The 14,356-nt window shown below is 42.7% G+C and overlaps 1 protein-coding gene across 2 annotated transcripts in view; it reads right to left on the bottom strand.

The window, feature by feature from the left end:
* SLC17A6 (solute carrier family 17 member 6) overlaps positions 1-8,793 on the bottom strand; it is a 31,648-nt gene extending 22,855 nt beyond the window's left edge. The window contains exons 1-3 of one of the 2 annotated variants that reach the window (XM_014841459.3): positions 7,883-8,793; positions 5,001-5,253; positions 3,431-3,549 (exon numbers count right to left, since the gene is read on the bottom strand). In XM_014841459.3, the coding sequence (XP_014696945.1) occupies positions 3,431-3,549; positions 5,001-5,253; positions 7,883-7,968 (458 nt within the window). In that variant the 5' untranslated portion in view covers positions 7,969-8,793. Of the gene's footprint in view, positions 1-3,430; positions 3,550-5,000; positions 5,254-5,443; positions 5,563-7,882 lie in introns of those variants that run through there. The other variant, XM_044752926.2, reaches the window with a different exon arrangement.
* Between the last annotated feature and the right edge of the window lie 5,563 nt (positions 8,794-14,356).

Below are 14,356 nucleotides of genomic sequence, written 5' to 3'. Positions count from 1 at the left end.
GACACAGCGTGATAGCAACGTGGACAGAAACTGTCTGCAGTCCAGGAGCATGCATCTTACTGGAGAAAGGCAGACATTCAACAAACAAGTAAACAACTAAAATATTGGTATGACAAGTAGCAAAACATGCCATGTAAAAAATTAAAGCAGAATTGGCAAATCAGGAGGACAGTAGCAAGATCGAGAAAATGTTTAAGTAGGGTTTAAATAAAATTGCCACCTAGACAGAGGCAGGAATAGTCTTTGTGAGCACTATGCCATCCATTAACGCAATGTTGCCCAAATTTCCTTTGGTAAATCTGACCTTCTTTGGTTATGGCCTTTGCAAAAATTCTGTTGTTTCTCCATTAAATACTTGCCCAGGCTCCTCATCACTCTCTGAATGAGAGGTAAAAATAGTCCTTGGCAAGTTCAGATTTGTAAATATCTGGATTACTGTAAGCCCCATATCCTATATTGTTTAAAGACAAAATTCATTTGCCCCAACACCTTTTTATCACCTTATTATACCTTATTAAATATGTTCTCATTTTAAAACATCACAGATTTTGTGGGGAATCTCCCTTTGATTCCACCCTAAGGCCCTCCACGGAGGTGAGCTGGCCCATGAATTGCAATAGCCCTTTAAAGAAAGACAAAGGAAAGAAGTAAAGAGCTCTTCTCAAGACTGACTTTCCTCTCCTCACTCCTCCCCTCCATGAGCAGGAAAGCATGAATACTTAGACTTTCACCAGAAAAAGAACCAAGATTCTGTATTCTGACCAAGAGTGGGGCTATGTTTGCTTAATCCATAAAGTGGAGAAGCCAAGTTTTTACTGTTTGTTTTTCATTGAGAAATTTGCCAGGAGGTGTAACCAGGAGCCCTTCTCTCTTGAGATGTTGTCTCCACACGCCTCTACTCCAGTTCCACCAGGAACAGTGATGTCAAACACTTTCCAAAGTGAGCTGCTTTTACATCTAGAGGGAGAGCAATCTGTCCCCAGTACCCACCCAAGGGAGATCTTGTTCTATGATTAAATGATCTATGGGGAGAAGCTTATTTGAATGGCCATCCAATACTTATAGGCGGAAAACTGATCTTGCTGTGTTGCTTTCACTGCTTTTAAAAAACAGATCATAATAGGAAATACATATCTTTCAAATCAATTCTAAATAGCACTCAGAAGTTGTGTTAAAAAAGCCTTCTGAGATAAAATTCTATGTAGCACGTGTAGGACTAACTGGCCATCTCCCAACATGTTAATAATAGATGTCTCTGGGTAAATACATTACTTATAATTTTTATTGTCCTTTCTTTTTATATCTTTTTCTTATTTAGTATGTAATACTTTTACATATTCAGAAAACGGAATGTTATAAACTTTTAAAACCTGTTTTCACAAGTGCCTTCAATTGTATTTCTAATGGCTCATCACATTTTAAAAAATGAAGTGAATATGTCAAAATCCTAAGATGTGATAAGAGTTAGTCTATAGTCTTCTATCTGTTCATATTTTTTACAATAAATTTTGATTTAACTTTCTCCATCTTGTAGAACACAAAACATTGTATGTGAAAATATTGTCTCTCTCCCTTGAATACCCATCTAAAGGTAAGGTGAATTCAGACCCAAATAAGAATTTTAAAATTCAGAAATATTTTCTTTGAAGAAAATCTATCAAATAAATTAGACCCTGAGTCAGTATCAGTCTTTTCTTTAATAAACATGACACAAATGATAGCAATGAGCTTGCATTTTTTTTTTTTTTCCAACCAGGAAAACCTGTTCCTGCCCTCCCAGTGTTACAGAGAGGGAAAGCCAGGCATCCCTGGTGTTTTTTGCTGGCAGGAAAATGTTAGCATTTTAACATTTGGCAAGCTGAAGCTTTTGACTCCAAAGAAAACTTAAAGGCACAGCCATTATATTTCCATTTCATACTATATTGAGTTTCCTGTATCATTTTGGGGTTTTGGTGAATTATTGGATGTTTTCTCCCTGAAGTAAAAATATTTTATATATGTATATTTGGAGTTTCTTTCTGGGAAGTTTACTTTGTTTTAGAAAATACTTTTCAGGAAAAAAAGGTTCAAGACACTATGCATTAGGGATATAAAAGTCAAAACTGTAACATGTTCATTACCAGTAATATTTAAGGGAATATTTCCTTTACATTTTTCTGCCTAATAATTTTTTCCTTGATCTATCCCATCCGTAAAATTGGGTTCTCTACACAGTTAATGATTTTCGTTTTAAACTGATTCCTTTTTTAAAAGAATATTTTGTCCCCTGTTGGGTCTGTGCGCTAACCATGGTGCTGTTAGGGTAAAGATGACGTTCAAAAGGTGCTACTCCTAATCTGTTTTGCTCTCCTGTTGACATTTTGAAGGACTGTCCAAAAAATCCTCGCCCTAAGATCCTTAAGCCTAAAATCTATTTCCAAGAATTCCTCCCTAGGTCTCCGAGACGACTGAGAAACCTTGGGCCCGAGACACCTCTGGGGAATGGGATTGTCCTGACAGAAGCCCGGGAAAGGGGGCTGGGAGAGTGTTCACCCAGAGATGAGGAGAGACCAGTTTATAGAAGAGGAGAGAAGATCAAGACTAGAGAGCTGCCAGTTTTAGATCTCTTCCCGCAAAATTTGACTTTTGGAGGGAGGGAAAGGGGTGAAGTCCTAGGTACAAGGTCTGAAGGAAGCCTGAAGTCCTTATTTAGGGTCTCTATGCAGCAATACCTGCAAGACGCGTGCTTTCTCAGCATAACAAAGACTTAAGGAGCATTTACTTTCATTTATCATAGTACACGCAACGAAGCTGCCTCTCATCGCGGTGCGAGGGTGTGCTCCTTGACACCCCCACCCCGTCAGTCCTCATGCCCACACTTCGGGTCGTCGTTGCAGGGGGCGCTGGGGCGCTTCTGCAGGCTGGCGCTAGGACCTCGGCTGCAGCCACCGCAGCAGGGCCGGAGGCCGCTGGACGCAGCTGAGCGCCCTCCCACCCCCGCCCCTGCTCAGCGGAGCTCATTAACAGGTGGAATCGCACCCCAGGCGCCTGAAATCCCGCCCGCCTCCATAGAAACAAATCCTACAGACCCAGAGCACCATCTGGGCGGGCTCCCCGCCGGGCTTTCGACGCGCCCTGCCGGGAGGTCTGCGTGGCAGAAAGCCGGGGCCCCGCGGGACGCGCGGGCGAGGGAGCAGCACGCGACCCCCAGCCCTCGGGGCACCCAGCGCCCTGGCCCTCCCCGGCCTCCGCTCTCACCAGGCTGTAAGGCACGTCGACCACTGCACGAAACGCCGGCTCAGCCGCGCAGAGAGGGCGAGAGAGCGTGCACTCGTCACCAGAGCCCAAACCCTAGGAGACTCCGCCCAGGGGTTCCCGCCCTGCCCCAGCCCTGCTGCCCCTTCCGAGGGCACAAGCCCACGGCCCGAGCCCCCGCCGCCCGGCGCCTTACCTGTTGGCGGCCAGCCGAGACGCGATGTAGCCGCCTGGAATCTGGGTGATGATGTAGCCCCAAAAGAAGGACCCATGGATCATCCCCACGGTTTCCGGGTCCCAGTTGAATTTGGCTTTCTATGGAGGAGGAAGAAAACGGGTGGAGGGAGAGAGCAGAGTCAGTGCTTGGGCTGAAGATGCACGTTCAGTCATTCTCGGACCAAAGAGCCTTCAACCCCCGGGTCTTCCCTGCATTCCAGCGGGGAGCGGCTTAACTTTCGTTTCCTAACAAAATTGAATCTATACCTTCTTATCGAAAATTGAAAAACGGTGCTCGTTTGAAATGTATTGTGATTAATAGCGAATCTGGGAGCCCTGGCTTTGCTCCCCGATACTGTCAGGCAGGTGGGACCACCTCGATGAATGCGGCATCAGCAGGGCCTGAGTTTGGGAAATCTGGACCCTCCAGGAAGAGATTCCGTTAGCCGCCTGGCCGGGCCCCATTGAGCTGACGCCGGGGTGAGGGTGCGGAGGTCGGAGGAGCTGAGGGGGAAGGGCGGTCCCGCAGAATGGCAATGGGCGTGGGCCAGAAGATTTGGAGTGGCCTGGGGAGTCGGGGGAGAGGGAGGGGTTGCCCAGGGGTGGTTCAGAGAGCCGGCGAGGGGGTGTGTCTGAAGGTCGAGGCCTAACTCCGCCCTTGCCAGGCTGGGCGGCCCCACAAGGTGAACCTCAAAGTAAACTGGAGCGACTTATCTGCATCGCGGAAGGGAAAGAGAGCGAATCTGCCAGGGAACTGGCGATCCTTCTCCCCTCTTTGAGTAAAATTTTGAAGCCTGCACTTTGCAGGGCCTCCGGGAATCTCCAGGGCCCAGCGGCTCTCACCGCTTCTCATCCACAGTCCTCTCCCTTTCTCCTCCCAACCCTTGCTCTGCCTGGCTTACCGTCTCTCATCTCCCTGAACAGGAAGTCAAGACCCACGGGTTTCCGTGACCTTGACGTTGACCCTCATTCCCCGGGCGTCTCCCCAACACACGCGCCATAAGACCGCGGGCCTGGACTCCCCGCGACCCCAGACACCTGCGCTGCCTGCGGGTCCTCTCACGGCTCGTTAGGTGGTCTGCACCTAGAGGCCCGTGGGCGGAAACTGCTGATATGCGCACAGTTGATTTGATTTGTTTTTTGATTTGTTTCATTTTGATTAAGAATATTTGGCGGGAATTGGAGGAAGCCAGGGGGAGGGCATTATAACTGATATGCTGTCCTATTCCTCCGAGCAAAAGAAAAATGTTCCCATTTAGATTTAGCGGACATTATTAGGCACCAACTTCTTTTATGAAGTCACACTTCACAAAAACCTAGTGAGCTAGACGCTATTTTCCACTTTGCAGATGAGAAAGGAAGGCCCAGAGAGCAGAAGCGACTTGCTTCAGGAGCGAACAGGGAGGCGGTACCACGACCGCGGTGCGTTCTACAAGGGCAGTGCGGAAGGGGGCCGAGGGAGCATCCAGGCCTTCCTCATTCCCCAGAAATGGGCTCAAACAGGTGATTTGGCTTTGTGGAAACCACAAGGCCAGTGAGCAGGTGCCCACCTCCTTGATGACCTTGCCCCCGCGGTGGATGGTGCTGTTGTTGACCATGTCCACGATGGCCACGCCCAGGTTGCAGCGGATGCCGAAGGAGATGCAGAAGCCCAGGCCACTCATGATGGCGATGATGTAGCGACGCGGCAGGCCGAAGCACGTGCAGTCGCACATGGGCGCCTTCTTCTCGGGCACCTCCAGGGGCTTCCCATCCTCCGTCAACTCGATGGTCTCCCCGGTCTCTTGCTTCTTTTCCAGCACCCTGCGCAGCAGAGCAGGGGGAGGCAAGGACGCCGCGGGTTAGGCACCTCCGACGCCGGCCCACTCCCAATTACCCGGACACGCCAGGGCTGGAGGGAGGGTACTAGGGGACACTGGGCTCAGGACCTCCCAGGCTCTCCAGCCTTCGGCCGTTGTCCCTCCCCGCGGCGGCCTCTCTTCAAATTTAATACCTTCTGGCCTAAGGAGGGCAGTCCCCAATCCCTCAGGATACTCCCACAGCGCCCGGGTTCCCCTGCACGGCTTGGGCCTCTTTTTCCTGCAGGACTGCGGCTTGCGAGGGAAGGGGCTATGCGGGCGGGCCTTCTCAGCACCTGCGTAGACGCCTCCCACCTGCAGGGGTTTACCCCAGCGACAGGCGGTTTCATCCAGCCGCCCAGCCTCCCGCGGGCCCTCTGTTGCGGGCGGGCCCAGCCTCAGCCCTGCCCCGCGCGGCCCCTTCTTCCTTCCTTCCCGGGTAGAGGACGCGGCGATCGCGCCCAATAGCGGAGCGCGGGCCCGGGAGACCAAGGCCGCCCCGGTCCAGAGCCCGCGCGGAGAGGGTCTGCGAACGCCCTCTGAGGGTGTCACACGCTCCACCTGCCCTCCTCCAGCCCCGGTGCCAGTGCAACTTTTACTCCCCAGTTACACATCTTACTTTCTCCCCCCTTGTTACTCGAGTTTGAAACAAAGGCCTCCGCAACATATGGCCGACACCTAAGCTTTCTACCGCCAGAACATGAATAATTAATTATTCACAATCTTGCGTCATTACTATCTCGGTTACCAACACCGAAAGATGTCATGGGCCGTTTCCAAAGACGTAAAATGGTACTCCCAGATAGACAAACGCGCCCCCAAATCAACTCTGGCAAGATGTTCCCCACCGGGGTAGAAGATCTCACATTTGGCTTTGGTTTTGTTTTTAAATTTGCATAGTATTTCACCCGTCTGATTCAATTCCTTTTAGGTTTTTGTCCTTGGCGGAAGGTGGAAGGGAGGAGGGGAAAGAGGAGAGGCGGAATGGTTTTACTTAAAGCTGGTAGTGTAGTTCTAGTTCACAATAGATCCTTGGAATTTCTGTTAAAGAAGAAGGTGAGCCGGAACGTCACCCTGGGCCCTTGAGATGGAGACTTTCGATATTCAAACAAAGAACCTCTCCGTTTACAATTTGCAGATCTTTTCCAGTCCACCCTATAATTTATTATTATGTGTGCCTTTTAAAATTATATATCCCCACACAGTTGTTTTCATTCACATGGTAAAGCAAATGAAATTTTAAGATCTATTCCAAGAATACACAGTTTGGGAGATGGCTGTCAAGCAGTTTGCGGCTACCAGAAAAAAAAAAAATCAGACTTCCAAATTGTGCAAAATATCACCTGGAGAATAGGTCATAAAGATGTTTGGGGCTATGTTAATGCTTAGTCCTAAAAGCCAGTTCCAATGTTAGAAAACATGGCAATTTATTTATTCTGGGATAGAAAATTTCAGCTACTGTGATCTTTTGACTATTGGCTTCATAGGCTCATATATGCAAAATTGAACTGGGCACCTGAACTCCCCACCTGATGGCAGCTGGGCTGGGCAAGAACTGCTTTCTCCAGGGCAACTGCGGACTGCAGGGCCCTTGCGGTATGTACTGCCGCATAGGTGCATGATCCTGCCTACATGAAGCCCCCCAGAACCTAAGAGATCTGGAAAATTGGGAGGTGCATTTGTCATTTTCTTTACATTTCCTATACATTTCTACAGGCTTCAATTTCCCAAATGTGAAAATGAGCGCTCTCTTGGATTCGTTTATCCTTTTGTTTCTGTCCCCTCTTCTCGATTTTGCTCATGTTACTAAGAAAAAGTGTATTCACGTAATATTCTTGAAAGAATTTAAAAGTTGTGAAACTTACAGCATAATTAGTACAGTTACTACAGGGAGGATAAAACAATTAAACCATTTCTAGTACTTTCAAAGTCATTTTTTCTGGTTATTTTTTGTGGTTTTTCTTATAAGCACTGTGACATTTCCCATGCAAGAAACAGACTTCTAGGATGGGTCAAATAACTCAAAATGCATATACATGGTATTGGGTTCAGAAAGGAATTGCTTCAGCATCAATTATTTATATATTTTGATTCTTCTTCCTTCAGTGCAGAGGAAGAGTCCACTGGGGGGTTCTCTACTCGAGTGGTTTTGAAGCTGGGATCTAAATTCTTTTTGCCATTATTCTTTGAAATTTCTTGGTTAATTTTTTTAGAGGGTTGTATATTTTAATTTGTCTGCATCAAAGGAATTTAACTTGGTGTCACTATAAGCACCAAAAGAAAGGTTCTTTGAACAGGTGCTCGTCATTTCTCAATTGTAAAGGGAGATAAATCCTGGAAGGAAAGGATGAGAATCTGCAGGTACCAAAACCAAAATCACACACACATACATACACAAAGAGGACAGGTTCATTTAGTTCAACATTCCTGAATTAATAAGCAGGTTTCCAGAGCAGCCCCACTCCAGCAATGAGCAACAAAAAAAGACTTTCTGATCGTATTACAATCTCTCTAAGCAACCAGGATTCACGGAAATAGCCCTGCAGATTTTTTCATGCTGAGCCCCAGGCAAACATGGGTTTGCTTTCTCTTACCTGTAGATCTGGCCAAGGGACTTTCCGGCAAAATTCTTTAGCCCCTCTTTTCCTGGGGTCAAAATCCTTTGTTTTACCGACTCCATTCTTGCAAAGACTGGTGTCGGCTCTTGCCAGATTTAAATAGTGATCGCTATGAAAGGTGAAAGGCGAAGGTTGCGCATATTGCCTTAATCTCTTAAGGTAGTTGTGGGCTTTTCCTTCTCAGCAGAATGGTATTGGTGTGCCTCCAGCCCGAGAGTGAGTGAGAGAGGGGAGGGAGAGTAAGAACGAGAATACAACAGAATAGCTGCATGCAACCCACGGGGTTCCTAATAGGAGAGTTGGTAGACACAATCAGAAAGTCTCATTGGAAGGGGAGGATCCGGCGGCGAAGGGCGCACGCAGTGCCATGGTATTTGGGCGGGTGCAGATAAGTCCTTGTCCTGGAAGTCAGTCCACGGAAAAACAATGTAAATTCTCGGTTTTGAAAGCCTTATTGCTGTCAAATCTTCTGGCTTTTAAACGGATGGCAGAAATATCACAGAACCCTTGTGTAAGGGCAAAGTCAAAAGAATAGTACTTTTGAAAATGGTGTCTTTGCTGTAAGGAGCAGAGCGGCTTCCAAAACTCACGGGAGTATCTTAGGTCTCAGGTGAGCAATGCTGCTGTTAGTTTTTCCTCCTTGCCTGTGATCCCCTCCCATCACGCCGGCGCAACTCTGCTCTGCGGTAGAGTCGAATTAAGATGGAGAAAGCTTGCTGCTCTTTGAGGACGTGAGTAAACAGCAGATACACTGCTCTGATTTGGGCAGCGTCAGGAAAGATTTTTTTTCAGCACGGCTGACAGCGCCCATCTGGGCGCGTCTCGGCAGAATGGTTCAGCACCACGGACAGAGTAAGTTTCAGCAAAAGGGAAAGCTTCTTTGGGCTGGCCAGGGTTCCAACTTTCTAGGGGAGCTGGGCGGATCGCCCTGACCAAGGACCATTCTGGGGATCTTCAGGAACGGATGCTATGGAAACCAAGTGGGAAGATGTCATCATCGCCAGAGTTTGTAGGGAGAATGGTGCATTTGGCTCTGCAAGGGAGGAAGACTTTATTAAAAATTGACAAGTTACTTCTAGTTTCCTACGTTCTGTCCAGCACTCTGATGCCAGCTCTGAGAGGGTCACAGGGAGGGATGGGTACAGCACATTACACTTATGTTTGTGGTCTTCTGGGGCACCTGGGCCCCCTTGAATACAAAATATATGTACACAAAATGCATAATTATATTGTTCATGTGTTTTGTTTTAAGCCCTGATGAAGAAAGAAAGAAGGAAAGAAAGGAGGGAGGGAGGGAGGGAGAGAGGAGAGAAAGAGAAAAAGAATAGCTGTAACCTCAGCGCCCTTGGATAAATAAAAGACAGGCAATTTAATATAAATTCCTTGGAATTTTGTGATTCTTCACTTAAGTAATTTACAGCACACTACTGAAATATCAATATACTGATGAAATTTGTGGCTATACCTTGTGCTTGTCAGCAAATTATCACTGACGATATTTTCAAGATTGATTTTAAATTACTCATATTCCTTTAAAATGTGACTTTTTTCCTTTGTGCTATCTTCTCCTAAAGCAGATATTCATGTAAGACTCCTGTTTTCACATATAGGTATCCCATCAATGAATCTATTTCATTAATCAAAGCAAGAAAACTATGCTAGCTTAGTTTAATTATTAATGCATTTGACATGAATCACAAACCATTTAGATGTAATTCAGGCAAATGATTACAAAACAGATTGTCCTTGAACCACATTCTCAAGGTCGAAGTCCTTGGATTTCACTTAAGCCAACAGGGGGAGTAAATTTTTCTTTGGGATTCTGGGACCAAATCTCAGAAGTATGGATCTAAATACAGATTCATGTAAGAATGCTTCCTGAATAGGCCAAATAATATAACGGATATGTATACACTGAACGGATAGGTGGAAAAATTATCAAAAGTAGCTAAAATGATCTGCCATTATTAAATTTGATAGTCATATTTCATTATAAATTATGATAAAGAAAAGGACACTAGAGGCATCTTTCTAGTATTTTGATAAATACGTATTAAAATATACATCTCCTATAAAAAACTGAACCAAATTTTTCTAAAACTCTGGAATGCCTCAGAATATTTTCTATCCCCAAAGGCGATCAGTATGAGGATATAAAAACACATTAAACTACCTCCTTTCAAACAAAAGATTCAAGCTGCTCAGGACTTGACTCATCTAGGTGCTTTTCAAAATATGTATGTTTTTCAACTCTTTGGGGGCCAAATTCATTAAATTTAATTCATTTAAGGATACCCATGATTTTGAAATTCTAAAAAGTTATGCAAAAAATAAAAGTTGAATAAATATCTGTGAAGCCAGGATGATGACATAAAAATGATTCTCCTAAGCACTCCTGCTTAAGTCTGACTCCAGAGGACTAGAGATCTAACCCACCAGTAACCTGATTGCTAAGTCTGCACTGTATACATCTGAAGGGGCACAAAGCAACACAAATCCAACATGACAACGTTCTTTCCAGAGTAAAGTGCTTACATTCACCTTTATTGAAATAAATGTCATCTGACTCTCTCTTCCACTCTCTTGATAACAAGGTGAGTACTTGAATCAGAATTACTTCTAATATTGATTTATTCATTCTAAAAATATTCTTTTAGCACCAAGAATTGCACTAGGTTCTGGGAATGTCCCCTAAAAGATCTCACAAGCTACATGGGAAATAGACACATAAATACAATTACAAATAATTATGGGTGAAATTGGACAAGTTAAACAACCCAGCCTGGGAGTGAAAGTGGACAGAAAAACTTCCAGGAGGTGAGGTTTCCTTGTCTGTCTTAATATTTTAAGAGGAGCTTAGCCCTATGAAGATAATGGCAGCCCAGTGCAATTGGTGGGGAGGGATGATGCTACTTGGAGAGTATCCCAGCTAGAGGGGACATCTTGAGCAAAGTCATAAACAAGGGAAAAATGCTGTATGTGGAAAATTACAAGAATTTTTACTACGCTGCCTGAGACCAAAGAATGCCATTTAGGCTGTTCTTAAATTAATAGCTACTCTGAATACGAGAGATACATATTCAGACACTATTTACTAATCCAACCAATTTTCTTCAGGTGTGGTCCCAAAATCCGAACTCCAAACATAGACTTTTGTAACCTATTCACTAGATTATTCTTTATGCAAGGAAATGTTAGCAGTTATATATATGGTATTAATTTAGTGATATTGAAAAAGCCTTCCTTTTTCTGGACACCCTCCCTCACCCCCAACATCTTCCACCCAATTTTAGCAGTGCCTTAAGTTGAATTATTAGACAACTTTTCCTATTGGAGAAAAATTGTCCCCTCTTCCCAAGCACTCAAAAATAAAAGGAGAAAGTTTCATCGAATATACTTAACGTACGTAGTGTATTACAATTTATGAATGACTTTCATTTACATGATCTCAATTATCCTTATAATTCTTCTTCAAACTAAACTCATTTTATTCCCATTTTATTGAGGTGGCAAATGACATTTAATGAATTGCCGGAAGACATGCAACCAGTGATGAAGCAGCATGGGTTAGAGTAGTTTCTCACAATTTAATATCTTTAATGATTCTGATTCAATAGGTCTAGAATGGAGCCCAAGATTCAGCAGTTCTAACAAGTTTCCAGGATCACCTGCCAGTGGATCACACTTTGAATACCAATGGTGTGAACGTTGAAATGTGACATCAGTTGACTTGGGTTTGGGTCCTGATTCTGCTGATTATTATCCCTGTAGCTAAGAATCAATCACTTAATGTTAATAAACTTCAGTTTCCTTATTTGCACAAATGAGGGTTTATAGTAATCGATCTCTATTATCCCTTCCACTTATAAAATTTTATGACTGTTTCATTAATTTAACTATCAATGTAAAATTACTTTGTCTCTGTTTATTCTACCCTGAGATTATTCCACTGTATTTGAGCTAAAGGCTTAAAAATGAACTGAAAAAATGCTAATAATATAGAGAAATGTGCTCCCTTCTGAAGTTCTGTCTTCTGATATATTTTGAAAAGAGTAAATTTATTGCTTGTTTTACTATGAGTAGATATGGAGTTTTATTTGCAGTAGTCTAAACAATTGTCTTCATAGTATTCTTTGAAATTTGCATAAGATACCACCAGTAGCAATGTGATAGGTTTGCACTTGTGTATATCCTTGAGTGAGGAAATACTTTTGACAGATCATTTAAATGTCTTGCAAATGTTGCCCTCTGGTGGAAGGACATGTTATTATTTTAGAAGCAAATGTAGTCCTTAATTATGTAATTAAAACTACTGTATTCTTTCCACTTTTCTTTGTACTTGTTAAATTAATATCTACACCTAAAAATATGAAGGGAATACATTTGCAATTGCTGACCAGGTACAAAATGTCTTTAGAAATAACTTGAATGTCTGAGAACCTCTCAGTTAACCAAAGAGTTATTACAAGGAAACTTAACTCTTATCAAGATTTAGGAATGGTGTGGCTATCACATAGGGAAAGAATAGGTTAAAGTTTCTAATCCCAGTAGAATAAATTGTGATAATTTTATAAATATTTTGAAATAGTAGTACAAGTTTGATGCTTCTTTCCCCATTACCACAAAAATTATTTTAAAGGCATTATATTTACCGCTACTCATAAATCATTGCTAGGCTGTTTTCAAGGCAAATTTGTTTAGAAAAATACTTCAAGTTGTCTAACTCTGAGGGTATTTTAAATACAATATTTTCTATATATTATTTCAACAAATATTCACTCAACAGATACTTTGCACCTCTTGTGGGCTAGGCCCTCTTCTGGGATATAGTAAACCAATTAACTCAGGCCAGTTGTATAGCTTTTTATAATAGATGTAGAGATTGCACATTCTTAAAGAGAAAAGTGCCTCGAAAGCTTTTTTACAGTATTTCTTTATTTGATTTTGAATTCCTAAATCAACGTTCACTCTCATAATTACACACTTCTTTCAGGCTGAGGCTGTACAAATAAGCTGGAAGATTCATCTGTGACTTTTTTCTTATCCACAGTTTTTAAGTGGGTTGTATTTAGTCCAGCTTTATTTGACTTGGCTTTGCAGTGTTAGCCTCAGAGACATTTCCAAGAAATTATGATTATACAATTTCTTCAGAGCCAGAGATAGAATAACTTAGTTTGTCTTCCTCATGTCTGTGGACACAACTCAATACTTTTCACTGCTATATTTAATAGCCTAGTATAAACATCTTTTGATTTCTCTGTGACCTGTCTGATTAAAAAACTAGAAGCAAGAAGTTTTAAATAAAGATACATTGTAATCTTGAGTATAGGTTTTAACTACCAAAAATGTATGTACAGTGTATAATCATATACACAAAGTATCTTTCTTTTTGTGTGCATGTTACTCTGTATAATTTGCCACAAGAAAGATTTATACATCTTATTCCAGTCTTTTCTTTCTGTACTCAAGGAAAAATAACTTATTCACTACATGCCATTGTGCCTTGGAAAAACCTAAGTTTTAAAGTGAATAGAGACCAAATAGTGTTCTTCTAATTCCAGAAAAGTATTTCTAATTTTGAATCCTGCACTATATACATAGAGTAATGTGATAAATTACAGAATAACTTTAAAAATATTAGCCTCTTTAAACGTTCAAAAAATATTTTCTTAAAGTAAAAGATATGATTGTATAAGGCAATATTGGGAAACATTAAGAATGGGAAAGAGATGCATCTTGGAAAGAGAATAAAAGAAATATACACTTCAATATGAAGGAGACCAAAGAAGAGATCACCATGACTTAAGGTATTTTACATATAAATAAATAGATTCTATGACAAGTGCTATGTAATATTCTTCGAGTCTGATGACATCTCACCTCATTGAAACGTCTCTCTCTCTGGGTCCTATAGGGGTCCTAGTCAGCTGTCATCCTCCCAGGTTACTGATCCCTTCCTTTGGGTACCATGTTTATCACTGCAGATTGTGGAACATTATCTTCCATGAAGGAAAGCTTATAACATCATAGAAATCTCCCACTTGGCTGCAAACAGCTGGAGAATTTCTATTTAACTTCTTCACACTATTTTCTAAGTTACTTAAGATATCAGAGGCAGGAGGCGGGGGATTTCACTTCCAGAATATTTAGAGTGACGTTTTCAAAAGTAAAGATCTGAATACACAGTTTGGTAATAGGACAGAATATTTAAAGTATTGAATATTTCACTGCTGTAAGCATACTCTAATCATAATTTTGGAGAGGTGAAAAACATTAACAATAGCAACAACAAAAACAATGAAACGCAGTGCTGGCTAGAAATATTTTCTAACTGCTGCCCTCTTGTGGTGAAAAAAGAAAAAGATGTCTTTGCCTTAAAAAGGCAAACCTAAAGCAGGTTGATTTACATTGTTTTGAAAGGAGTGGGTAAACATGTTCCAAATAATATTC

Source organism: Equus asinus, chromosome 20, assembly GCF_041296235.1.
Source record: "Equus asinus isolate D_3611 breed Donkey chromosome 20, EquAss-T2T_v2, whole genome shotgun sequence".
Lineage (NCBI taxonomy): Eukaryota > Metazoa > Chordata > Mammalia > Perissodactyla > Equidae > Equus > Equus asinus.
This window is presented reverse-complemented; position numbering and strand designations above follow the sequence as displayed.